We start from the raw sequence: 25970 nt of genomic DNA, 5'->3' as shown, positions 1-25970 counted from the left end.
TCAGTTGGGTAGGGTGTCCAGGCCAAGGGATGCTGCGTGCTGCTTTGCCCGGAGCCTTAGGTTCTCAATACTCGTCGTTTTACTGTTCAGGCTTGGAAGGGAGCTGGAGGCCTGCAGGATGGGTGAGGACCAGACCTGCTGAGCATGGGAGAGTGACTGGTAGTACGACTGACAGTGCAGGGAGCTCAGCGGTGCCATGTTGACATTCATGCCCAAGTAGGGCATGGCAGATGGTGTCCCCATTTCGAAGGAGGAGTAATGGACCAAGTTGTTGGTGGCTGCCATGTGCTGGCGGAATTGTTCCTGCAGTCGGAAAAGGCTCAGGGGTGAGGAGGAGTAGGAGTGAGTCTGAGCCAGGCCGCTGCTGGATGAAGGCGTCACAGTCGCGCTGATAGGGGACTCTGTAGTAGAAGACAGAGGGGATGGGGGTTATTTCTACAGGTTGGATGCAGGTGCTGATCCGCACCCCAGTAGGCTTCGGACTGCAGCATGGGCTTCTCTCTTGCATCAAGAGGGCAAACAAGAGGAGTTGTGCTAGCTCAGGAGAGCTAAACATGAGTCTGTTCCATACTTAGCATCTTACAGCATAGAAATGGGGCTGACCTCTTTGCTATGGCTTTCCTGCTGCTGCTAGGCACTGTTCTGCCCCGGACCTAACCTGAGCAGAAGGTCTTTGCTCTTTCTGTGCTCCTGCTACAATAGAATTCATGCCCTCTGTGGGTTCCATTTAGTGCTGGGGACAAGGAGACAAGTCTGGGCAGCCTACCTGCAAGCATCTGTGCTATAGGGAATAAGGGACTATACCCAACCACCAGCATCCCCCTTGGAAACACCAGGTCCTGACACCAACCCCCATCAAGGTGCTGCCCCTCACCTGCTTTTGGGCTTGCTCTCTTGCAGTTCAAAGCCTTGCTGTCCACACCAGGGCTCTTGTCCACTTTAGCCTCATCCAAGGTGCTCTTAAACTCCTCCTCTCTGTCGGTCTGGTCCTCGGGTGCTGACTCACTGGCTGACTGCTCTGACAGGGTTAGGTTGAGGTCCACTCCTACCTCACTTGGGAGGCTCTGGACCTTCTCGGTGTCCGGGGTGGTGGCCTGGGTCTCCAGCATGGGTGGTTCTGTCTTTCCCTCACTGTGGCTCCCTTCACAGTCCTTCTGCTTTTGCAGCTGCTCCTTCTGCAGGCTACGCTGCTTCTTCCGGAATTTGGCTCTCCGGTTCTTGAACCAAACCTTCAATGCCACAAATGGCAAGGGGGAAGACTGGTTAGAATCCTGCTTAGTGCCAAATTCAGCATCATTCAGCCTGGGAGCTCCAGGGGAACCCCAAGTAATGAGGTACTGCAAGCCCACTGTGCCCAAATGTCATTCCACATTGTTGGATCTTAGAGCTCTACCTGTTTTCAGTGCTTCTACAAATAGCACAACAAACACATTTTAAAAAATGTTCAGACTTTATGTTGATCTTTAAGCCACTCCACTGGTGGTGTTTTCTGTTTTGGTTTTTGTTTTGTTTTGTTTTGTTTTTTTCTAAATTGGTCAGGCAGTTGTGTCCAACCAGAATATCTTACAGCTGAGTCTGATGACATTACATCGGCTTACAGTACAGTGCTCTGTTAGTTTCTAAAACCCTTTGGTTATAAGTGTACCAAAACTATGGTGGCAATACTCAAAAAAAGTCATTACAGGCATAAGCTGTTATCTGGGAACTGAATTTAGGGAAGGAGGAGAGAATATATTTTTTAACCTAAATCAGTAGACATGGATTGGAAGAAATATATTTGCAAATCTTGTTAGTGTTGTTTGGTTAGTTAGATGAGGAAACAAAAATTTTGAAGATTAAAATGTCTTGACATTTATATAAAAAAACAGTTTTTTTCTACTACTTATCCATTTCACACTGAAGAACTTAACTTGCTATTTAGTCTTTTAAAGCCCAGCAATGCAAGAACCTCCCCACCAGCAGGTTATGAAGCACATTGCGCTAGTTGAAACTAAAAAAAAAAACAAAAACCAAAACAAAACCCAAAAGAGCAGCTGGAATTACTTGGGTTTCTGGTCTTCTGAGAAAGCCAGAAAAGCCTTGCAAATAAATACATAAGTAGACTTCTGTTGATGTTTCTAAAATCTCCCCCAAAGAAATGTGAAAGAACAAATGAAAACCAGTGTACACTTCAGACAATCCTAAATTTAAAAAATGTGTGTGTGGATTAAGAATTTCTTTAGCAGATGTATGACTTTGGATTATTTTATTCCCCACTCCTGCCCCTGCCTTTGACAACTTTACTACCCCAAAATCTTTGGTTACACTGGAAGAATCTTGAAAGGTCAAGGGAGCTGTCAACCCTCTGCAAACCCCACTATATTCTTTTAAACATTACGACTCCCAAACCTACAAAATATCAGTACCTGGACTCTGGCTTCAGGTAGGTTTGTGCACATAGCCAGCCGCTCTCTCATCACCACATCTGGGTAGTGAGTCTTCTGGAAGGTCTTCTCCAGTGCCTCCAGCTGTTGGGCGGTGAAGGCCGTGCGACTTCGCCTTTGTTTGCGGTGCTGGGATCCATAACGTGCCTCCAAAATGATGTCTTGAAATGTACAGCCGTTGGAAGACAAGAGAAGTGGCCGATTTAATTATTGGAATTTGTATGCTGACAGTCGAATAAAGCACTTGCTAACACCAGACAAACCTATAAGACATTTTTTTCATGTCCCTAGATCTAATAAAACACATATAATGCATTTTGCTTGTTAATTGAGGTGTCTGAGGAGACAAAACCTCTGACTAGAAAGGCTGTTCTGGAGGGTGAACCTCTTTCTGTGACAGCTGTGGAAACTGTTGAGACTCCAATGCTAAATTTGGTTGAAAAAAGCCAATCTGCTCCAATATCAGTGGGGCTGGGCATGCAGATGCCCAGACCCCACCGTGGCATAAGCCTATTTCATTAAGAAACACAATTAAAAACAAGGTGGGGAGATTCACCGTTGTAATCAGGAGAGGGACCCAACATTATGTGTCACGTTCTCCTTGAAGCCAAGGGCAGAACTTCAGTAGGCTTCAATGCTGCCATGATGCACTGCGCTGATCGGTGGGAAGAGTCCATGCAGCTTGAATGCAGCTTCCTGTAGCTTGTTTTGTTGGCTGCAGCTGCATTAGAAGACATGTATCTTCCCAGAAACCAGCATGAGCTGGCTCTTCTTTAGTGTCTCGTATGTAGCCCACTGTAGTCTTCAAGGCATGATACTGGAGAGCTGTTCTGGGCTCCAGTTCAGGAAAGTACTTAAGCTCATGTGCTTATGTGTGTTTAGCTTGAAAGCATGTGCTTTACTGAGCACGGACACTCTCCAGCATCTGGGGTGGAAACGCCAGCCAGGAATCTAGCCCAGCCTCACTGATTGCAAGCCCAGAGCTCATGTGCTGAGCTCTTTTCAGTAGAGGAACTACTGAGAAGGTCTGACTTTGCAAACTGTGCTTGCAAAATTGAGGGCAGAGAGGAAATTCAGACTGGGGAAAATCTGAGGCCAACAGTAAAGGGCTTATTATTGCACAACAACTAGTGGAAGTAGAAAGATCTTAAATCAAAGAAAATAAGTTACTTTAAAATTTAAAAAAAACCCTTTGTTATGCAAGTTGGGACATGCTGTGCTACAGCATTGGAATGAAATAGTCTGGCGAGAGGTTTGCTCTCAAAGAGGAAATGCAGAAAGAGCCATGTCTGCTATCATTTTTAATTCAGTTAAGAATGTGACTTCTGGTAGAAGGGAGGAATGAACACACTAGAAAACAACCTAACAGGGAGAAAAGTCAGCATTATTATCACACAGAGCTAGATGAAGGCTCTTGCTGCTGTTTATTTGTGCTTTTTCATGAGCATCGTGGCATGAATGTAAATAATAAAATAAAACCTGCCGTCAGGCCAGCCTCAGAACCACACAGCCAGGTTCCAAATATGTTGGCTAATGAGCGTAGCAAATCAGCTTTGCACTACTCAAGCATTCCTCCTCCAAACTTCCAGCTGTTTCATTCTAGGTCAGCATTTGCAGCGCCTTTCTGGGTGATTGCCAAAGCCGCGTGGTTTTGGCAACCTGGAAAAGACGTGTTCAGGCTAAAGGTCTTTGGCCAAATACAATATAGTGTTGGTTGCATACAGGAGACTTTTGTGTTTGAGGTATCAGAGCTCCTTGGGGACTTAAAACCCTGGTAATAGCTGCCACTTTGAAGGCAGAGAGACCATCCTTGATGCATTCAGACACTGCTCACAGTGCAGGCAGGTGAGGAGAAAGGATGTTGCAGGACAAGAAGTTGAAGCTACCCCAAAATGTTTTACAAAGCTAACATTTGTGTTTCAAGTACAAGAAATCAGGAGAAAGGACACTGGTTAAACACCCTACCTGCAGGCTGGAATATTCCCGAATTTCTAGAGCAGAGGTTAGACCTACCAGCTCCCCAGAGGCAGCAGCTCATGCATTAAGTTTGGCCACTCCAACAAGAGCCAACCAGCAATTATTTTAATGTTTTAACTATGTTTTCAGGCTTTGTGCAAGAAGGAGAATATAAATTGCAGGTGAGGCTTTGCAGTTACAATCAGAAAGCTCTGTTTTCTGACTTAAGGTCATTTGCTTTTGTGCTGCTTTATTCTGACTGTCCCTGGAAGGCAAATGAGATCTATAACCGGCACTGAAAGATATTTAGAAGTAATAGAATGTGAAGCAACTGCAAAGGAACCAGCTCGTAGGTATATAATGCCTACCCCGCCAGTGATAAGCAGACAAGGGGGCTGTGGGATTTAATTTAGAAAGTCTTCCAGGTGGGTTATTAATTCTAAAGATAAGAGGTCAGAAAACCAATTGAATGTCCCAGTCAAGAATATGAGAATAGCTTTTTTTATTTTTTTTTTTTTTTAAATCATCTCCCTCTGTTTTTACTCTAGTTAGGGTCAAAGACATTAAGTCCTCCATGCTCTACTGTAAAAGATACAGGTGATCACAAAAAGTCTTTCAAGAGATCCTTGCATCTAGGAAAGGGGCATCTTGAGACCCAAGGTCTGCAAGGCACATTGCAGAGTTTGGGACCATCTGCTCCCGTCTGACCACCTACACACTGAAAGGGTGAGGGAAGGAAGGGATGGACAACCAGGACAAGGGAAGTACCCACCTGTCATCATTCTGCAGCCCAGCAGTTGAGACAAGGTTAGAGTCCAGGTCTCCTTGATCACACTTTGGTTCTTTTTTGATGAGCACAGCAACTCCCAGCTCTGCCCTACGGTCCCCCAGAGATCCCCCAGGCCACACTGAATGGTCTGAGGAACCATGTTAAGGAGGTCATTACGAGCAGCTGGATAAGGGAACATTGCTGGCATGAAGATTTGAGAGTCAGCTGTGGTTCACTGATCCAAAGAGCCCAAGACCTTTACCACCATGCCTTCATGGACTACCCACCTAGGAGGACTGTCCTGAAACTTCTGCATCCTTATTTTGGCTTAAGCCCATGTCTCTTAAATTTAGCCCACTAAAGTTGTCCGAGTAGATAATTTTTTCCACCTAGTCTAGGCTGGAAGCAGTCACTCCACATTTTTTTTTCCTTTCATATCAGACAAGTAGAAAGCTATCTTAAAGCAGATGTGTAAATTTCAGACAGTCAGGGAAGATTGTTCCATTCTGGGAAGGTCTCTAGAATCACATCTATGGTAACTTTTTACTTTAGCTTCAGTATATTGGTTGTCAGGTCTGCTCTACCACACTGCATCCAAGCCCTGACCAAAACAGTGCTGTTGCAGCTGTTGACCATTTGCATTAGAGTAATGACGATCTCAGCCAGATCTGGGTGTTTAGTGGTAGGCTGAAATGTGGAGCAGATGTATTTGCCCTAACATACCAAATATTCTCAGGTTTCCATCAATTATTTTTGAACAATTCCCCTTACCAAGTTGTAAAATATTACCTGGACTTTGCACTTCCTTCTAATGACAGTATCGATGTAGTGCTGTTACACTCATGACTGAACACAGAAAAACAGAATAGATGCTCTGAAGCAGCAGGTCCTGTTCCACTATCAACAATGCTATGTAAACAATACTCTCTGGGTAAAGTCACATGTGACTTTCTTTGAGCCTAAAAAAGCTCTTACGTGGAAGGCAAAATACAACAGCAACAGAGAGGGAGCCAGTAGGTCCTGCAAGAAAGTGTTACCCAAGCCAAGGTCTAGGATCCCCAAGTAGAAAAAGGTCAAGGTGAAACCCAAAGAAGATCCAAATGAAGATCATTTTCCAGAGAGAAACAGTTTGGTAGGATAAGAAATGGAAAATAGTTGCAAGAAGGGGCAACATGGAAGAACAAGCTGTGGCCTGGGATGGTAGGAGATGGCTGTTAGGGGATGCAAGTCCTGGGCCCCTCAGTGGGGGAATCCAACTCACTGTGTGCTCATATTCATTGTGTGGTTATTTACTAACAAGAAAGTAAAGTTTTCTGCAATTTTTTGTTCACTTGTCAAAGCATATTTCAGTATCTTTTTAATTCTCTCTTTTCAATCCCATGTAGCAGGGCCGCATCCCTTCTCACCCCCGGGCTCCCCAGTCGTCAGAGGCCAGTCTGCAGCAAGGTGCAGTGGTCTGCTGGCAGCACACACTGGAGGGCATGTGTCACCTGCAGAGCTTGGCCACATGGCCAGTATTTCAGGAGCACACCATGCCAAGTTGGCTATATCACACTCCAACTCCCAAAGAAGAGTTTTACTCCGTGCAAGCAACAAGGGATTTTTTTCCCAGGGAAAGGCGAAAGCCATGAGTTGTTCTTACCAGCCAGTCTCTCTGCCAGGGTGAGGGCATGCACCGAGGGCCTGTAGTCGGGGGCGTGCTGGGCTTGCTGAGCAGCCTGCTGGTGGAGGTTGTACATGGCGCTCAGTGAATTCATGGCGTGCAGGGAGTAACCGTTCACTCCATAGTGCTGCATGGCGACATAAACCTGAAAAACAGCAGCCGGAGGAGAGAGGTGCTTAGGAACATGGTATTCCAGTGTTCTGATGTGTCAGCAGACCTTTGGAAATGCTGAGCTCAAACTTAAGCTGCTACATGCAAGGCTCACTTCCAACTTCCCAACTCCAACAGATTCTGGGACAGGAATCAAAATACCTCCTGTAGACATAAAGCACCAGTGACACCAGGCTGGCTTCCAAGCTTAAAGATCAGCATCTGACTATATGCCACTCATGATATGCTGAACAAAAGATGGGAAAGGACTTTTTTTTACATACCATAATAAAATATATCATATTATTGTTACTTCTAATGAACCAACCTAGCTCTATCTCAGAACTAGCTGGGATTTTGTCCCTGTCATTGCCTACAGCGGGCTGTTCCATAATCCCATTGCTATAATGTCAAATAATCTTTCTTATTGGAACCCACTCATGTGTAATTTATTTCCATTTATTTTTCTTAAGGTGCTTCTTAACAAGACACAAATGATACAGAAAAAAAGAAAAAACAAAAAAACCCCACGTGGTGTAAAAGACAATAAATCTGTAGCGTAATAGGACCAAAAATGTTATGGCTAAAGAGGGAATTAAGGTTTGCAATAAATACGGACATTTCATAGCTCAATAGCAAGGAAATTATTTCACAAAACTAATGGCTTTTTTTCTACTGTGGGCTCTGAATGAAACTCCAAGCTGTTTTTCCTTACAGACCATCTGTAAAACTGAGCTCATATTGATGTCAAAAGCTGAGTGATACTTCATTCGTCCATGTTATAAATGACTGAGGGCCTTCAGAATGCCATTTCTGTAGTTTGTAAGACATCGGAAAGGAAGTTGTAAAACATTTGCCATAAAAGAAAATTTTAAAAACACCATTTACATAAGCAGTCATTGTCTGGAAAGTCAGAGAAGAAGGAAGAGGTCCAGCTGGACTAACTTAAGGAAAGCAGATGGGTTATCTAGGAAACCTGTTAGAAAACAGTTTTGAGCACTGGAGGGAAGTGGTTCAACTCCCATGATTTTATGAGAACCCTGATGCATTGAACAGCAAAAATTTGGATGAAAAATTATCTGTTGATTTTTCTGTACTGAGGAAAGACCTTCATTTTTGCCTGTAGAGGATTTATACCATGGAGGACAGACTCTCAGTGAAGAGGGAGGAATGGAAACTAATGGAATGGTCCCACTACCCGCCCTGCTCTGAATTCCCATTCTCTCCCAAACCATCTTGATGTAGGAAGCACAAACATGGAGTGACCTTGTTTAACATCCAGATACTAAGCTGTAGTTCCTGGGAAAAGCAACTGAATTCTGTGTTGTAGGGTCTAGTGACCTGGAGCATCTTCTGGCTTCACCCTCACAAGCATCGCTCCGTCACTGTGCCCAGGAACGGAGGAGGGAAGCCATGTGGCTAGAGTTTGGTCAAACACCCTGACAGCTCAGGGATGGTCCTCGTTCTCTGGGATGGTTTTCTTTGACCAAGGGATTTTGTGTCATGAGTGTGAGTGCTGCCTTTGGGATTGTCTTCTCGAAGAGGCTGCAGTAATTATAAACCAGTAATTTGGGAATCTAGCACTCAGCCTCATTCCTGTTTCCCCGAGTCCCTTCTGCTCTGCCACCACATCATTTCAGTGCCAAGAGCACTGGTGGAGGGCAACAGATCCAGGTGTAGTTATGCCATGAAGGTCTGATACACATCCTGATGCCACCTTCATCTGCTCTGTGCCTCCCTGTTTGCCCACTCTGGATTCAGTCCCAAATCGTTCTTTAGTTCTAGACTCAAAAAAAGCTCAGTGGCTATCCAGTACCTACATAGAATCATAGAATATCTCAAGTTGGAAGAGTCTCACATCCCACCTTGCTCTGTGAAATGCCAGCCACATCCTTATGGCCCACAGAGAATGTTACTGGTCACGTCCTTTCCTACCATATCCTATATAAGAGTATAAGGAAAAAAAACCCTTCCTCCTACTGCAAAGTACAGGCAGACAATTTTTGTATGAATAGTTGATTTATTGAAAAATGCATTTAAGGGTGCCTGAGATATTTTGTAGCTAGTTCTGAAAAGCAGGGGAATATCAGATCTGCTTTGTTTTATGGTATCCAGGCAATTAATTTTGAATTCATTTTCAAAATGTTTAATTTCAAAATTTACCCAAGCTTAATTTTTAGAAAAGCAAAGACATCCCCAAAACAAAATAATAACCTTCATCTATAACCTATCAAGGTTTTATTCACTCTAACAGGAGAGAAAGCCAATGCTATTCTAAGCTGAACCACTGTGAAAATGGATATTTTTGGTTCAGATGCCGACCTAAACACAAGAATGCCATAGCTCTGCTCTAATCGAGCTTAAGGAAGACCTAAGTAACGCCAACATTGTTTGCTGGTTCTCTGATCAAAGCGAGGGACTTCACATGCCACCAGATTTTTGGCATTTGTATTTTCCCCACGATGGGTACTCAGCAAAATTACAGCAGGGACGTTGCTTTGCTGGACCACACAGCTTTGCTGCTGGTGGCACACGTTGAGGGACAGGAGCATGTCCCAGTGACATGTGCTGTTGACATAGCCGCAGAGGACATCTCCCATCACCTGGGGACGACCTGCAGGTCCCTGAGCCAGACACTACCCTGGATGATTCTGGCGGCACCTGAGGCACAGCCCCACCCTGTGCTCAGAGCAGTTCATTTCTGAAGAGCATCATCCCACCTCAGCCTGCAGCAGAGCAGCACTCAGTGTGCACCAAGCCGCCTCGGCGGGCAGCCGTGCTCAGCCGGTCACCATCGGCAGTGAGGTCGCTGGAGCCAGTTGGAGAGTCATTCACCGCTTTGCTTTTGCAGTCCAAGAGCAGGACTGGTGTTTCTGGCCAACACAGGCAGGGAAACAGAGGTTTTTATCTTCATTTTGCCTCCTCCCTTCCCACCCCCTAACTTGTGAACTGGCTGGCCGGTTTTACCAGCTTTGCCCAGCAGGGTGGAGGTCTCAAAGCTTATTAAGTTCCTGCATGTGTCATGAAAACCATTCGAGGACACAGAACGTATTAACTGCCCTGGGCTGCTGCCAGACTTCCATCCTTAATGGACGCTGGAGAATCCACACCAGGGCTCAGCCTTGCCAGGAGATACATGTGAGGCCAAGAGTCTTTGACTCCCAACTCACAGAAACTCCTGTTTCTTTTCTAATCCCCCTTGCATGCTGTTGGTTGTGTACCAAGCTGGCACATTAAGGGAAAAATGAAGAGGGAGAGGAGGGGATTTTTCCCATACTATACAGTCTTCCGAGGGCGCTGCCAATTATGTTGTGTCTGGACCCCAGTGTTTCCACTGAAATACTCGCTCCAGGAAGATTTCAGTTTATTTGATTGTTAAAAGATGCTTTTGTGTGTACATGTGTGTCTGAACAAACTCTTCTGGGTGGCCTAGCAGAAGGTGCATCAAATAAAAAATAAAGAAAATAAAAAGCAGGGGACTTAATAACGGTGGACTCAGGATGGGATTCAATACACATCACAGCTTGAGGGATAACTGCCTGGCATGCTGCAGTGCAGATGACAGGCAGAGCTTCCTACCCACTTGTGCAGCAAATGTATCATCCCATATTCAGCATAAAAAAATGAGAGAAAAGGAGATATCTTGCATTTACTGAGTGAGACTGTTCAGCCTAATAAGCAAAGTTAACTGGGACTGCAAACAGCTCCCATTTAACTGTCAGCTCTGAGCACACTCCAACCCCAATAAATTAAATATTTAAAAGACATCATGCAGCAATTTTTTTTTAATGGAGAAAGCCATTCATCAAGCCACCACTGTGTTTCACAAGCTGTCGAATAGTGCTTACACTGGTTAAAATAATCTTTATATTTCATTAAGCAACCAAATAAGCTGATCCCTCCCCACTGGCTGTATAGATGGTTTTAATTTTCAAAATCTGCAAATGCATCTTTTATGTCTCTGGGTTGCTGGAGGGCCTGAGGAACAGCCACAGCCGTGAGGAGGATGAGAGCAAAGTTTGAGCTGCTGCTTTGTGGAAGTGTACGGGCTTGAGCAGTTGTTGATACAGCTGGAAGGGTTCCTGAAAGAAAGGGGATGCCTCACCCTGATTTTGTGCATCAGAGATCACTGAAGAGTTGGGAGCAGTGGAGAAAGGAGATAGGAGCTGAGGAAAGGTGCAGGAAAACAATAGGTGAGAGGAAAATCTCTCTATAGGGTGAGGCCAGCCTGGGTTTGCCCCTGCCGAGAGCCTGTGGGCCAATCCTGCAGCATTTGCTCAGCACAGGGGGTTGGATGCCTCCGTGCAGTGCCTAGGGCTGGTACCTGCTGGGGCAGGTGTTTTTTTCCTGCAGAGCCCCTCAAGGCCACATTGGTGACTCTCCCCTTCCATCATCAAAGGACTTGCTCTCTCCCAGCTACCCACATTTCGCAGCACGAGAACTGTGAGGTCTCCATGCCATGCCCTGTGCCGGACCCTTCCAGGGTTCCTGCTTCTTCTGCCTTTCCAATCCTGGCATTACTACCTCAGTCCCAAAAACACTCCTATAGGTTTTACCTCTCACTTTTCACCATGCAAATCTCATGGATGCTGTGCCCATTTTTCTTCTCAAGCCTGCAGACCCCTCAGGCTGCAGGGGCTGTGTCCTGCCAGGATCCATCCTCACAGAGAGGACCAGGTGTTCCCCTTAGCTTTGACTCCTAATGGCTGTGAGAAACTCGGGTTTCTCAATCCTCTGCATTGCTTAGAGGCCAGGCGATGAAGGTCTCTGCCCAGCCCAGACTAATCCAGAGAGCAGACCACTCTTTATTCAGCTGCTGCTGTTCAATCTGATGCAGAACAATTTGCACATTTACCAGTCAGGAACGGGAACCTTATTATCCCGGAGCAGAGCTGCATTGCTCCAGCCATAACATGGCTCCCATCTGCCCCTTCCCAACACTGGCCTCAAAAAACTGAGGTTCCCATAAAGTCATACAGCACGAGTGGTGCTATTTATTGTACACCACTTAAGACTGTAGCATTTAGGGGAAATTTGGACATGGGCTTTAATATTATCAGCTTTGGCTTCTCAACTTTTGTAAATAGGGAAACTTAAAGCCTTTTATCTGGTACTAATTTTGTATCCAGGCACATAATTCTGTCCTGAGACAAGATGCGAAGAGGAGAGAACCACACATTTCCTCACCCGGTGAAAACTCCTGTTCCTAGATGCTTGTGTGTGTGTGGAATTGAAAGAGATCGGAGAACAATGAAATATCTTTTGAAAATGAGATATTGCAGTTTTCTGAAAAGTACCTTGTAACAAAACATCCATATTCTTCCTTCCATTAGGGGTTAAAAAAACCCCAAACCAAACCAAACCCACAAAACCCACCCTGGAGCTGTATTAACTGCACCCAAGAATTTAAGATCAGGGACATTTTCTGCTCACTCCTCTCCTCATTTCACCCCCTTACTCCCCCTACCAAAACATCTTCAGTCTGTACCTGGCTTCACCTGCCAGCCACACGCAAGGCCTTTAACAAAAACACATTAGGGGAGAAACGCATCAATCCCTGCAGCCTGCAAAGTCATATGTCACTTGTGCTGGCCGCAGAACTTGTGTCAATGCTGGAGAGCTTGTCCCCGTGCTGACCTGTCCTGAATAAGGACATCCACGGCAGCTCCCTGTCCCAGTGCTGCTCTAGAGGAAAGGAATTTTAAACTAAGAGTGTGGTTTTGCTCAAGTGAATTATTCTGGAGTAACACACCCCTTTTCCACCCCAAATCTAAACTGAGTCAAGATGGAGTAATTTTGTTCAGTAGCTTATTCTGACCAGTTTTCCCAGGTAGAAGTAAAAATCTGCCTAAAACAAGACATTTGCTCTTCTCAAGCAAAAGCCATTGGGCGAGATGAGTTTGAGGCTGGATGTAGGACTTGAAGGTTTACAGGGGCTTTGGACCATTTTCTCTTTTCCCTTCAGTAGGTCCCTCCAAATACTGAGTCATCCCAAACTCAAAAAAGTACCGAGTCTAAATTCGTTGACTTACACAAGATGCTCAGGTGCCATCACAAAGAATGGGGTAATAAAACCTATGAGTTAAAAATACTATTTTTTTCCTAGAGAAGTCAAGAAGAGGATACCAGAGCCCAGTTTTGACTGCTGTGCACTGTGGGGTATTATGTTATAATGTCATTAAATCTGTCCAGAAACTGGAGGAGTTGGGGGGGGGGGGGGGGGCGGGGGGGCAGGCAGAAGGCGGTGTATGAGGCCGCCTTTATGTGAGAAATAAGCTATACTAAAAAAGTTACATCTGGACTTTGGGAACACATTGGCAGAAGTGAATTTCAACACCACAGTTCAATACTGATGAAGAGAGGCTTGCCAAGAGATGCATTTGAAGTATGGAAGAGCTCAGCACCTCCTTCGCTCTGCGCCCTGATGCAAGATGCAGCTTGAACATGGGAAAGGCATCAGGGAAAAAAAAATCGTGAAAGAAAAGTCTGGTGCTCTTGTCTAGTGTTCAGGGTCCTGCAGGTGACAGGAAAAAAGTAGGAGCAGCCCTGTCGGGTAGAAAGAAAAGTTGCGGTCCTCCAGCCTAAGTACCTGCGCGGGAGGTACAAATTGCTACTTGTGTTTATGCAAAGCACAGGAACCTGTTGTTCATTACTAACGGGGAATAACAGCAAATGGTTTGTGCTAACAACATCCCCCTTATTACTGCTGGCAATAACCATCATTGAAAATAAAACAACAACAAAATATTCCCCCCACCCCCCCCAAAACAGTTCTGCTTTATGATCTTATGCTTTGAGTCCTTATTCAGAAACACTTTAAATCAGCAAGATAAATGATGAATCTCTGTCTCTGCTTATCTGACACTCTAGGAAAATAGGCTCACTCTATATACAGACATCAGTTTTATATGTATTTGGTACTAAATGAATTACATACCTGGGGGGTTCTGAATAAATGATCCTTGCAAGAGGTTTTCTTCAATCTTTTTTTTTTTATATCCTTAAATCTTTAAGATATAAAGGTCCAAAATCACATAAGATAATAACCAGCATGTTATAAATCAGTTTTGTTCCTCACGTGAGATTGCTGAATGTCTAAGGAAACAATCTCACCTTTGTAGTGGATGAAATATAAATAATTTGAAATACTGCAACACATCATATTTTCTCATTCAAACGTCAAAGTCCGAGAGCAACGTGCGCCATAAAACCAGGCTTCCAAAGGACTTTTCTTATAACTGAAATAAAGGAATTGAGAACAGCTCTCAAAAAAATCAAGACTCCCCATCTCTAATCTTCCTGCAATATTTTTACACGTGTATAAATCCCTGGATTTAAATTCATTTAATTTCTTAGTGCAGAGTGAGATCTTAATTAGACCTGGTCTGGTTGAACAAGTCACAACCGACTGAAAGCAAAACCTGACTGATTACACCAATTCTTGCAGCTCATGTTCAGGCACTACTACTGACCTTAGTATAAATGAAAAAGATCTTTTTCTTAAAACCAGGAGGTTTGCCAGCAGCTGAAATTTGGAAATACTTCCAGTTAGGGACAGCATCACAGTTTTTGGGTAGACCTTGTCAAATAATTGCCTCTGTCGGGGCTGTATTGCTGAAGAGCACAGCGACTGTGTTTATAATGCTTATTTATTTGTAGTGGAAGCATGATAGGATGTGAGAGGATTTGTGAGTTTTACAAAACAAACCTCAAAGCATCCTGCTGAGATGGGGAACTTTTATTGCAGGGCTCTACAAACTCAGACACCAGGTTGCAAGTGTCTGAGAGAAAAGTCTTTGGCTGACAGAGGTAACTTGCACCAGTTGCTGTGATTTTTATTTAAGGTTTTTTGTGAAATCATTTTTTTCCCATCCTCAAAGCCCCAGATAACAGAACCAAGTGATTGATTAGACAGTTTCCTGCTAAAGACTTTCCAGCACCTGTTTGCAGAGGCAGGCTCGCAAGGTCTGAAATAAAATAAAAGACACCCTCAAAGTCTCTGCTTTTGAGCCAGGCATAAGTTTTAAGGCTTGGAGCCCAGCAATTTGCAGTGTAGAGCCAGGATTGGGATCACTAAACATAACTGTGGTGTTAAATGTCTTCCTTGCCATAATTTACACATGGCAATCACTGCTTACAGATCAAATCAGTATAAATGCACCTCCCTTCTCCCCTTCAGAGCAGCACTCAATCCTCAGTAAACATTCTTGTAATCTATATTGAAGCAGAAAGATTTTCCTAGGTAAATAAAAGCTCTTAATATGAACATCACTTTGGCTCTGGTTTCAGGATCTCATTCTGCTTCCAGCTCAGTCAACAGAAAAAGAAAAAAAAACCAAACCAAAACCAACCAACATGCATTTTAGATTTCTTATGATTAATACTGCAACAGAAACTGAACTCTGCAGCCCAGACTGACCCCAAGGAGCCCAAGTACCTACAGCCCCAGCTCTGCCAGTGCTGCTGCCGCACACTCCACGTTTGCGGATGTGAAATGCAGCAGCATCCCGCTGCAGCCAGGCTCTCACATACCCGCGCTGCCCGTCTGGTCTCACGTCTCAAGACCTGACAGCATCTCTGCTTCCAGACTGGCCCGGACTTCAGGACTTGGAGTAACCTTAAAGCACTGTGCAATCAAACTGCTGAATTCACAAACAGCTTAAACTTGGACGTTTATACAAAAAAAAAAAAAAAAAAACCCAAAACAAAACACACCCAACAACTTTTACCCCTTCCAAAACATCCATGTTTCTGGCTTAGTTGTATTTACACGCTGTTTGTCTGGCTCAGCCCTTCCTCTTGCTTCTGCGAAAATGGCTTTGCCTGAGAAGCATCATTTTGTTTGCCTTAACACTGGCAAAGGGAATTTTCCAAACTGGACTATGGAAGAGGTCTAGATTTCCCAGACTCTGCCCTTCTTCAGGGCTGCTGCCAGCATGAGGGGCAGCTCAATGCTTGCTCTCTGCCCCCAAAAGAGTTTTGCCTGCAGTGTATTCAACTGCAGATCACTTGCATGAGCAAACTGACTGGCTTGAAGGCAGCTCCTTGGGGCTGCTGGTGGGGGTTCAGGAATCTCCACTGTCCCTGGAATATGGAGCAACATCCTGGAGGATTTTACCCATGACATGGTCTCATTAACAAGAGAAGGATCTACAGTTCTGTGTCAAAATATGTTTTTAAGCCTGCAACCAGGCTTTAGTGACCAGGACCACTGTCCCTCCTGAGCAGCACAACCACGATGTTGATCTTGCAATCTAGCCCTGAGCCCTAACAAGGGAGACAGGTCACCGCAAGAAGTGCTGGCAGAAGACGGCCCTGACAGATAAGCTTTGTAAAGATTTGCTGAGGTAGTTAAAGACAGTCCCGGTTCCTCTCCAGCTGCTCTCAGGTGCTGCCAGCTGGAATGCATGCTTGCTCCGGGTGCTCCCCATGCAATGCCTCAGCCAAGATGCTGGGCTCCAAGGGCAGCAACTGGGATGAGGCATGGAGGGAGGGCAATTTCCCCACCCACCACCTCTATTCATCAATGTAAGTTGGGTGTTAAACTAAGAGCAGTTAGATACGCACAAGAGGAGGAGAGAGAAACACGTCTTTGTGAAATGCAGCTGTTTATGCTGCGTTGTTAGAGTTTAACCCAGTTGGCACAAAATGACTTTCCTAAGTGCTCTTTCAGGTGGTTAGCTGAAAAGCTGCAAGGCTGTGACATCAAATGCAATTCTGCTTGAAGCTGATTTTGGAGAGATCTAAAGAACAAGCAAATTTTGGAGGAGACAGAAGCTGAGAACCTGAACCCAGAATGTTTGTGCAAGTACAGCTGGACCCTGGGTCTGCCCCTGCAGATGGTGCTTATAGCACTCAAAACTACAATCACAAAACACATGGTGGCAATTGCTTCTGCTCAGACTAAGATCACCTATAAGGCAAAATGACAGACAAGTCCTACCTTAGGCAAAAAGAAAAAAAAAAAAAAATCCTGAAAGGCAGTTCCAACAAGCCATGCAATTGTAGGGTACTTTTAATACCTTAAAAGAATAAACCAGAAGTTTTAACTTTTCCTTCTTTACCAGCGATAACACTAATTTTCTTCCTACCACTAAAAAAAAAGCTATTTGAGTTCAATGGCTTTTAGAAGGAGGGGCTGGGGTGGGGGGAAGACCTGTGCCACCTTAAAACAGGGCCACGCACTGGAGTTGGCAGCTGAGGCTCCAGTGGGCTGGGGAGCACGGTGGGTGCACGTAATGCTTCCTTTCCCGTAAGCATTTGGATCCATACACCAAATCAAGCGCAGTTGCCAAGGTAAGCAATATATTTTGGCCACCAGCAGGTGATCTGAGCTTTAAAGAGCTACATGCTGTAAAACAGGCAGAGCAGCTAAATGTCTGCTCGGTTTTGCAGGGAGATGTTCAGTCCTTCAGCAGAAGCACATTTACCCAGCTTGGGCTAACGCACGCCAAGAGCATGCAGAGCTGCTGCCTGCTCTCTCCCGCCGGCGCTCAGTACAGTTGGTGTCAAACGGCTCAAGACACAGGGTTTCTGCAGCTCCCTTGGCAGGAACGTTTTCTACCCCCTGAAATCCATCAGCTTGCCTCCCCCAGCCCAACTGTTTCTCTTTTTTGAAGGATCCTAGTGGAGTTCCCAAGCATCACCCCCCCTTCCTCCCCCTTACTTTAAGTTTTAGCATCTGAACAGTTTAAAGCAGCATTTCCCAAATCAATGTTTGTTCTGGCCACACAGAGGCTGCAATTAATCCTAAATGAGTTGTGCCAGCAGCTACCAGGAAGAAGTCACATCTGTATTGTGGTCCACACACAACTCCTGACTGTAAACACCCATTTGCCAATGTTTGGAGACCTGCTGGTCCCTCCCGGTCCCAGCCCTGCTCCCAGCCCTCTCTTAGAGCCTCTCTCCTTCCCAGGAGCTATATCTATGCCAGACGTGCTTTAGAAATCATGAAGGACCTGATCCAAAATCCTGGTGAAGTCAAAAGGGAAGAAAATAAAATTAAATTTCAGTAGCTTTTGGACTGGAACAGACTGGCAGAAAAAGACCCAGGGTCTGGCTAACCCCAGTGCACCATGAATTAATTCCTGGATATTTAGCTGCATTTTGGAATTCTCCACCCTCTTTGCAACAAGCATATTCTGACAGATGTTACAGGTTAGTTTATCAGTAGCTGCATAGCATTGGAAAATTTGGGCTTTATTGAAAGCATGTTCTTCAGCATTTTCCCTACTTCTGTGTTTTTGCCAAATGAAGCAAGGTAGCTATAAACATTTCTGTTTGGACACAAGCAGTGGCAATCAGCACTAAGCCTTTTGAAATGGTTCAGACCTGACTGCCATTTGTCAGTGCCTCAGCAGAAGTATTTCCAACTTGACGAGCTGAATTTTGGGAAGCCCCTGAAAAATCACTGAAAGAATAACTCGTGTCTTTGAAAACATGGGCTACTTCTAGCTAAAGGGTTTACCCATAGCTTCACTGGCAAAACCAGTAGGTAGCCACGTCAGAAGAGCTTGGTCCTGGACCTTTTCTGCAGCACCTTCGTTTTGGCAGGGCTGGTTGCGATAAATACAGAAGGGAGAGAAACTCTGTTTGCTCCTGCTTCTTTTCATCCCATTCCCCTCTTTCTCAGCGAAGCGTTCTTTTAAAGGATAAAGACACTGGGAACAAAACCCACTGCAGTCACTCCCTCTACGACTATATTGTGCAAAACTTGCCTGGTCAGCCTGCCCTTCTCTCTGACCTGTGGGAAGCTCCTCTGGCTCTGTTTCTTTGATGCAGGTAGCATCCCCGGCACTAAGGAGAAGCAACATCTGCACCAGTTCTGTGAACACAGCTGCGTCTTCTGAGACGCAGTAAGATCACTGCAGGAGCCTGCTAATATCTGCGAGCACAAGGAGAATGTCTCATTTAGACATCAAGATCTCTTTAAACTAGCAGGGAAAGCTGGAAAGCCAATCTGAATTAGCTTTTTGTGTACCAGCAGTGCGATTTTGGATGTGTTTTTGCATTGAGTACGTTGGTGTAATTTAATACAACCTCTCATCAGTCGTGGGGTAACTCAGAGTTGAAGTCACTCTTACCCTTTCAGGAATTTTCTGCCCTTACGCTTCTTAGTTAGAATGGAAGAACTGAACTTAGAAAGATGATCTGAAAGCCAAAAGGTTGCAGGTCCAAGTCTCTCCGGCTGGGGCAAACGAGGAACCGGGATTGACTTGTATCGACTTACTCACGGGTGAAAAGCGAGCATGGTAAGGAAAAGCTCAGCAGTCAAAGTGCCAGTTCTGAGATGTGGTTAACAGAAACAGGGAGCAGCAAGAACCTGCAGATTCACCCGCTGCCCTGAGCAGCCCAGGGAACGTGGCCCGGGGAGGGCGTCAAGCCTCTCCTCCTCAAGGTGAGCCCCATCCTGCTCTCCCTAGGACAGGCAGGGCAGGGCACTGCCTCGTCTGCACTGGGGCGCACCTTGGGGCTCAGCCTTTGCCCCCCATCGAGGACACAGCTCACGGCCCGTGGGTGGGCGAGGAACCCAGCACCCACTGCGGACGTGGGACAACCCGGCTGCTTCGGGTCAGCTGTCCGCGGCTTAGAAACTCAGAGAGGGGAGGAAAAAAAGCAGCAGGGACTGCTTGAAAAGCTGGGGAAGAGGGGTGCTGGGGGGTACCCCCGCAGCCTGCCTCGCTGAACCCCGGCCAGGCTGGGAAGGGGCCGGCGGCCCCCTCCGTCCCCCGGACCTCCCGGTGCCCGCCCCGGCCGGCGGCCGGCCCCCGCCGGGCCAGCTAAGAGCAGATTTCGCTCCTCATTTGCTTTGTGCTCCGCGCAGAGGTGAGCGGAGGAGGAGAGAGGGGAAAAAAACCCTTCCAGCCCTGCCTTCGGGGAAGCGGGAGGCTACTTCAGACAAAACTGTTATCCATTAACATCCAATTATCACTCGGTCCAAGCCATTAATTATAAATCAGCCTCCTAATTGGGATAATTAGCTCTCTGCTACTTAATGTAGTATGACTGATGCGTTTGGAAAGAAGGTAATCACTCCATTTGTTTAGCGTTAGGCGAACAAATCCAACTCTCATGGTTTAATTTCAGACTTAGCCCACCCCCACCCTCCGGCCCCCCATCAGCATTAAAAGCTCTTCGCAGCCCCATTAATTGTTTGGGAATCACGGCGGGGATGGACACACGCAGCTCCGCGGGATTTTATGGAGGGCAGCCCCCGGGCCGGGGATGCGACGGGGCGCACCGCTTGCCAGCACCCACCCCACCCCCCCCACCCTCCCCCCCCCCCCCGCGGGGAAATTGCTGTGGTTTTGGGGAGGGGGTTAATTAGAGCGGACGGGTTTGAACCCGAGCGCGACCCACAGGTGCGATCGCTCCGGAGGATGCGGGGGGCTCCGCGCCCCTCGCCACCGCGGCTGGGCCTCGCTTTTAGAAACCGCTTTGGGGAGAGCGGAAAAACTTTTCTTTTTCCTTTTAAATTTTTTTTTTCCCCCCCTCTCCTTTCCCCCACTTCCCTTGGATGTCTCATTAATGCCGGCTGCTCGGCGAGCCGCCGATAGCTGCGGGACATGATTAGATATTTATTACTGTCATTTACATGGAAAACTTGAGCTAACCAAGTGGAACTGGAGGGGGCCGCCCGAGGGGACGGGATGGGGCAGAGGGGGGAGATTTCTTTTTCCCCGGCGCTGGAAGCCGAGCCGGAGCGGGGAGCCGGCCGGCCAGAGCAGCGGGTGCGGGGGGAACCCCGCAGAGCAACCCCCTCCCGGGACGGGGGTTTTGGGCCGAGCCCTCCCCGGCTCCCAGGCTTTGGTGCCGCTTCGCTCCGCCCGCGTTTCGTTTCGAAAGGGACCGGGCAGCGCTCGGTGCGCGCATCCCACCGGGAAACGGGGGATGTTGCCCCCTCCCTCCTTTCGCTGCCGAGCTCGCCGAGGCGACCCTCGGCGACACCAAGGACCCGGCCCGGGATGCGCTGACCCCTGCCCACCGCCCCCCCCCCCCCCCCCCCAGCCGGGGTCCCCGCCTGGAAATAAATGAAAAGAGCAGCCCAGGAAAGCCGCCGGCTGCGGGGACCGGGAGGGCTCTGTGCGGGGAGCTTCTTGTCCCTTTTCCCTTAAAAACAAACAAAAAAACCCAAGGGGGCAGGCACGGCAGGTCTCGCAGTCAAACCCCATGTCCCTCGGAGGAGCAACTTCCCTGAGAGACTCTATTTGGGATAGAGGAGCCCGTGTCCCCACCCCAAAGGCGGGGTGACCCAGGGGGGTCACCCTCGCCCTCTCCTTGTCCCCTGCAAGGGGGACGGATCCCCGGTGCCCCGGGCAGCCGGCACCGAGCGGGACACGGACTTCTATGATTCTTTCCGCTCAAGTGCTGGCTGCGGCAGAGCCTCCCCCCCTTCCCTATCTGTTATCCCATGGCCCGAGGGGCGACTCTGGCGGAGATGTATGAGATCTCTTGCGGTAAAAATATGCATGCTGATCCCCATTTGGTTAGCCCTATAATGGAGGTGTAAATAGGTTTCGACTGCGAAGCCCTTAATTTATCAAGCCAGCCTGACAGCGCAGGTCCGGGATTTATATACGTCTTAAAGTGTGAGCAGGGAAGAGGGGACGGCACAGAGCAGCTCCCCAGCTCCTTGCAGGCGGGTCGCAGCCCGTTTTGCCCCCTAACCTCGCAAAGGGGTAGTGTGGAGGTGTGATTTTTCCCTAAAAAGGTTTCCTGGCGCTGCCGGAATCTTGCCCTGCCTTGCCGTCCCTTCCGCACTCAACTTCCAGCCGCATCAGAGAAGGAAAAAAAAAAAACAAAAAACCCACAAAAAACAACCAACCCCAGAGCTGCCCCCCAAGCCGGGCCGTCGCCCGGCCCCCCCCTCTCTCCCGGCCCCGCTCGGGGTGGTTTCTGCCCCCGGCGAGCTCTCACCGGGCTGCGCCGCTTATTAAAACATCGTTATGTAAACGGGGGGAAAGTTGCGCTCCCCCCGCTCGGAGCCCGGCAGACGGAGGGACGCGCGTCCCCCACCTTCCTCTGAGCCGGGCTGCACCCGCTCTTCCCCGCCAGCTGCCTAAATGCACACGGGAGGGGCCCCACGGCCCCAGCCCACGCCGCGTTTCGTGTGAGCGAGGTCTTGGGCTGGTAGCTGGGCTTTTGCCTTTTTTTTTTTTTTTTTTTTTTTTCTGAGAAAGCGTAGTATACTCCAAATAAAGCAAAAAAAGAGGGACAGGAGCGGAAGGGATTTGCGCTGGAGGCCGGGCTGGACTTCCCCTCCTCCGCGGTGCGCGCCCCCCTGCCAGCGGCTCCTCCGCCGGCTGCGGAGTCCCCCCACGGAGAGATTCCCCCTCCTGGCAAACAAGCCCCAAACTCTCCTTACTTCCCCCCACCCGCGTCCCCAACCCACCCGGAGCCGCGCTGCCCGGGGGTGTGGGGGGTTCTTACCTGAGGCGGCGGCGCAGCCTCTCCGCCCGCCGCGGGAGCGGTGACACGCGTGGGAGTGGGATTGGGACCGGGCGCCCCGTCCCGTCCCGTCCCGCCCTACTCCATCCGCCCGCGCTGCCTGCGCGCTGCCTCCGCGCCCGGCGGAGCTGCCATCTACCGGGAGGCTGCATTGAAGAAGGATTTTTAAAAGGAGCTTCATAGCGACCCGGGAGCTACCCAGCAAGATTTTCAATGGTCCTCCACCCTGTCAATCAAAACGGGGCTGCTGATACACCCCCCCGCACACCCGCCCCCCCCAACACTTCTTACCAGTCATTTACTCCAAGCCGAGGTGTAAACGCCTAATTAAATCCCCGGGAGCGGATGGGATGCCGGTGGAGGGAGGAGGGCTAGACCCAGGGCCGGGGGGGTGACGGGGTCCCTAAGGCGAAGGGAGGGGAAGCCACTGCCTCCCCCCCGCCCCCTGCTTAGCACCACGCTGGAGCAGACCCTGAAGTTTCCCTCTCCCCCGATGGCCCCTGGGTGGTGGTGCTGGTGGGGGATAATCTCCCCGCGTTAATTACAGAGCCGCCGCGGCCCCCCGCCCGCCTCCTGGCCCCCTCGCTGTCCCGGCTTAGCCTGCTGTACCCCTCGGCTGCTTTTTAAAACGGGGAGGTAGGGGGGGGGGTGGTCACCGACACGGCCTACAGAGGGAAAAATGAGGAATAACGGAAGGAGCCCAGAGGAGCTGGGGGCGGCGGGTCCGCAGCCCGCCCCGTCGGGAAAGCTCCGCTCCGGCGGCCGGGAGCGCCCGGGCGGCTCTGCCGGGGGAGGCAGAGGGAGGGAAAGCGGGCAGGGGTGGGGGGCCGCGGGGCTTCAGCGGAGAGGCAACGACCACCTAAGGCATCCCCCAGCTTTTAATATTTTTTTTTATACGCTCCCCCGAAATATTTTTTTTTTCGGGATGTAAAAAGAGGAAAACCAGCTTTTCCTTTCCTTTCCTTTCTTCCTCTGCGGGATTTTTGCAGGTACCTTCCCGTCCAGCGGTCGGGCTGGTTATCTGGCAGAGCTCACTAACTGGAGCGGTGGTTGTGTTTGCTTTTCAGCTTTGCCATGCCTTCGCAGCAGAAAGAGCAGTTTAAAGCCTTTAGAGAGATTGCTAATAGATGCCAGCTCCTTGCCTTTAGATTCTCTCCCAGCCCAGGAGGATTTAGGATGGGATTGGGAGACGAGACGCCATTTCAGGCTCCAAAACACCCTGTTTTAAAATGACTGCGGGTAAGAGGATTAAAACAATAATACCCTTCTCTTCTTGAAGGTTTTTTTTTTTCCCTCTCTCCCTCCTATAGAAAAGATTTCTTCTCCCAGAGCAAAACCGTTTAGACAGGAATTAAGGGGAACAAGAAAGAATAAGAGAGGGGGAGAGGACCTTTTAATTTGAGCTTGATATTTTGTACAAATTCTGACCAAAAAAAAAAAAAAAAAAAAGAGGGCGTCGGTCTGGCTCAGGACATCAGAAGGCTCCAAGTGCCACTTTCTTTTATTTATTTTTACTGTACATGTATATATTTCCAGAGGTTATGGGGTACCAAGTGATTGTCCCGGGAAAGAGAAGGAGGGGGTGAATCTACTTAAACCTATTCCAACCTAATCCAGCCCTCGCTCCGCCAAAGTCCCGCTTGCTCCCCAGGAAGGAGGGGAGCCCCTCGCACTGCCTTGGCCCCGCACCCCTCTAATTAATAACCACCCCGCTTTTGCCCGGGAAACCGATTGGGCGAAACTCGGCGCTTTGATCGCTGTTATCTCTTTTCGGGGCCGTTTTTCGGGGAGCCGTGCCCCGGCTGGCCTGGGCACCACCCCGCAAAGCCCACGGGGAATCTCCCTCCTTGCGTTTTTGGGGTGACTCTGCAAAGCGACCCCCCCCCCGAGTTTGCAAGTTGCACCTTCCCTACTCCTCTAATCACAACGAGTTGAAACCGGGGACGGCGGGGGGCAACCAGGCGATGCTTCCCAAAATTCAGCGACCCCTCTGGAAGCCCCCCCTCGCCCCCCAAAGCCTGTCTGGGAGCAGTCCCGCGGACCTGTAGCTCGCAGGGAACCGGGGCACAAACTGCAACCCCGGGGTGCAAAAAGCTGCTCAAGTGACCGGCAAACTTTGCAGGGCTCCTCCGTTTAATGCAGCGGGGAAGGGTCTCCCCGTGCGCAAGGGGGGGGCGGGGGGGGGGGGGGGCCGTGCCCCTCGGGGTGGGGGCAGCGCGTCTCCTCTCCGGTTTCTGAATTGCCGCTTGCAGCCCAGGCACAAAATCCCAACCCCCCCTCCGACCGCGATTTCACCATTGTCTCGCCTTTGTGCTCGCTGAGCTATTAAGCACGGGAGATTTTGCGATTGCTTCGATGAAAAATCCTTAGTTTTAATTCCCCCCTTCCCCCCCCGAAGAATTAATAAGTTTTCCTCTGTCTTCAGAAAAATCTTTCCGGGCTCTTCAGCGAAGAGATTTCTGCTGTTTAACCAGCCCCTATAAATAAATAATTGCGTTTAATTCAGCGCTTCTTCGCAGAAACGCGAAAACAGTGCATTTAGCGCAGCTCGGAAAAGTAACCCCAGTTTGTCCGCAGAACTGATTTATCACATTTACCCCCCGCCCCGAGGTATCGATGTGGGCAAAGCATCAGGAAATCCGTACCAGTTGTGTCGGGATTGCAGGGGTTTCTTTTCCAAAACGCGGGGAGCCGAGGGAGGGATGAGGGCTGAGCAGGGGGGAAGGCAGCCCCGGCGAGGGGCGGCTTGCAGCGGGGGGGTCCCCCCGGCCCCGCTCCCCCCGGAGCCGCCCCGTCCTCCCCGGGGCTCCGTAAATTTGCGGCCGGTACCGGGTCCGACACCAAACCTCGGCTTGGCTGGGCGAGAAATGGCTATTTCCACCCCCGCCAATAAAATAATAACAATAACAATAATTTTTTAAAAAACGGGGCACACGGCGGCAGAAATCGGGCAATTTTCTGTGTGTAAGTTTTGCGTCGCAGAACAAAATGAAATATGAAAATACATAAGTCTGCTTCGCCGATTTGATCCTGCACTACAAGACGGGGTGTGGGGAATTTGTTAGTTCGCCAAGTAGAAAGGACATTTCAGATTTCCGTGATATTAACGGTAATATTTTGGCTAACTGGCTGGGTCTATACATGTACCAAAAAACCCCCTTCAAAGACCTTTTTTTTTATGTCTTTCCTAAGTGAACCGGGAATTTCAGGTTTCCATGTAGTCTCTAAGCTCCCTTACCTGCATGACGGGAAGGACAGCTGGTACTTTTAATTTGAAAACTGCTTTTGGGGGGGAAAAAAAAAAATCTGTGGGACTATCAGGGCATAATGTTGGAAGAAAATTGCGCTTTCCTCATTTTATTTAAAAACACAGGTAATTCCCCTGTCTCGGGTATTTTACACCCCCCACACCCCCCCCACACCCCCCCCATCCCCATACACACAGAATTGTCTGTTTGCATTTGCACAGAAATCGTGGCTGTTTCTTTCAGAACAACTAAAATCAAAGCCAAGCTGGTTATGTTTTAAACAGCTAATGCATTAACTCCCTCCTTCTCTCCCT

At 48.4% G+C, this 25970-nt stretch overlaps 1 protein-coding gene across 1 annotated transcript; it reads right to left on the bottom strand.

Annotated features, from left to right (window-relative positions):
* Positions 1-22560, bottom strand: DMBX1 (diencephalon/mesencephalon homeobox 1). The gene is given in 6 exon segments (XM_075711357.1): positions 1-401; positions 875-1229; positions 2406-2584; positions 6791-6956; positions 22391-22474; positions 22477-22560. Coding segments are annotated over 6 exon segments (1269 nt in total).
* Between the last annotated feature and the right edge of the window lie 3410 nt (positions 22561-25970).

The sequence above is a fragment of the Pelecanus crispus genome, chromosome 5 (assembly GCF_030463565.1).
Source record: "Pelecanus crispus isolate bPelCri1 chromosome 5, bPelCri1.pri, whole genome shotgun sequence".
Classification (NCBI taxonomy): Eukaryota; Metazoa; Chordata; class Aves; order Pelecaniformes; family Pelecanidae; genus Pelecanus; species Pelecanus crispus.
Note: the sequence above shows the minus strand (reverse complement) of the source record. Positions and strands in the feature narration are given on the sequence as shown.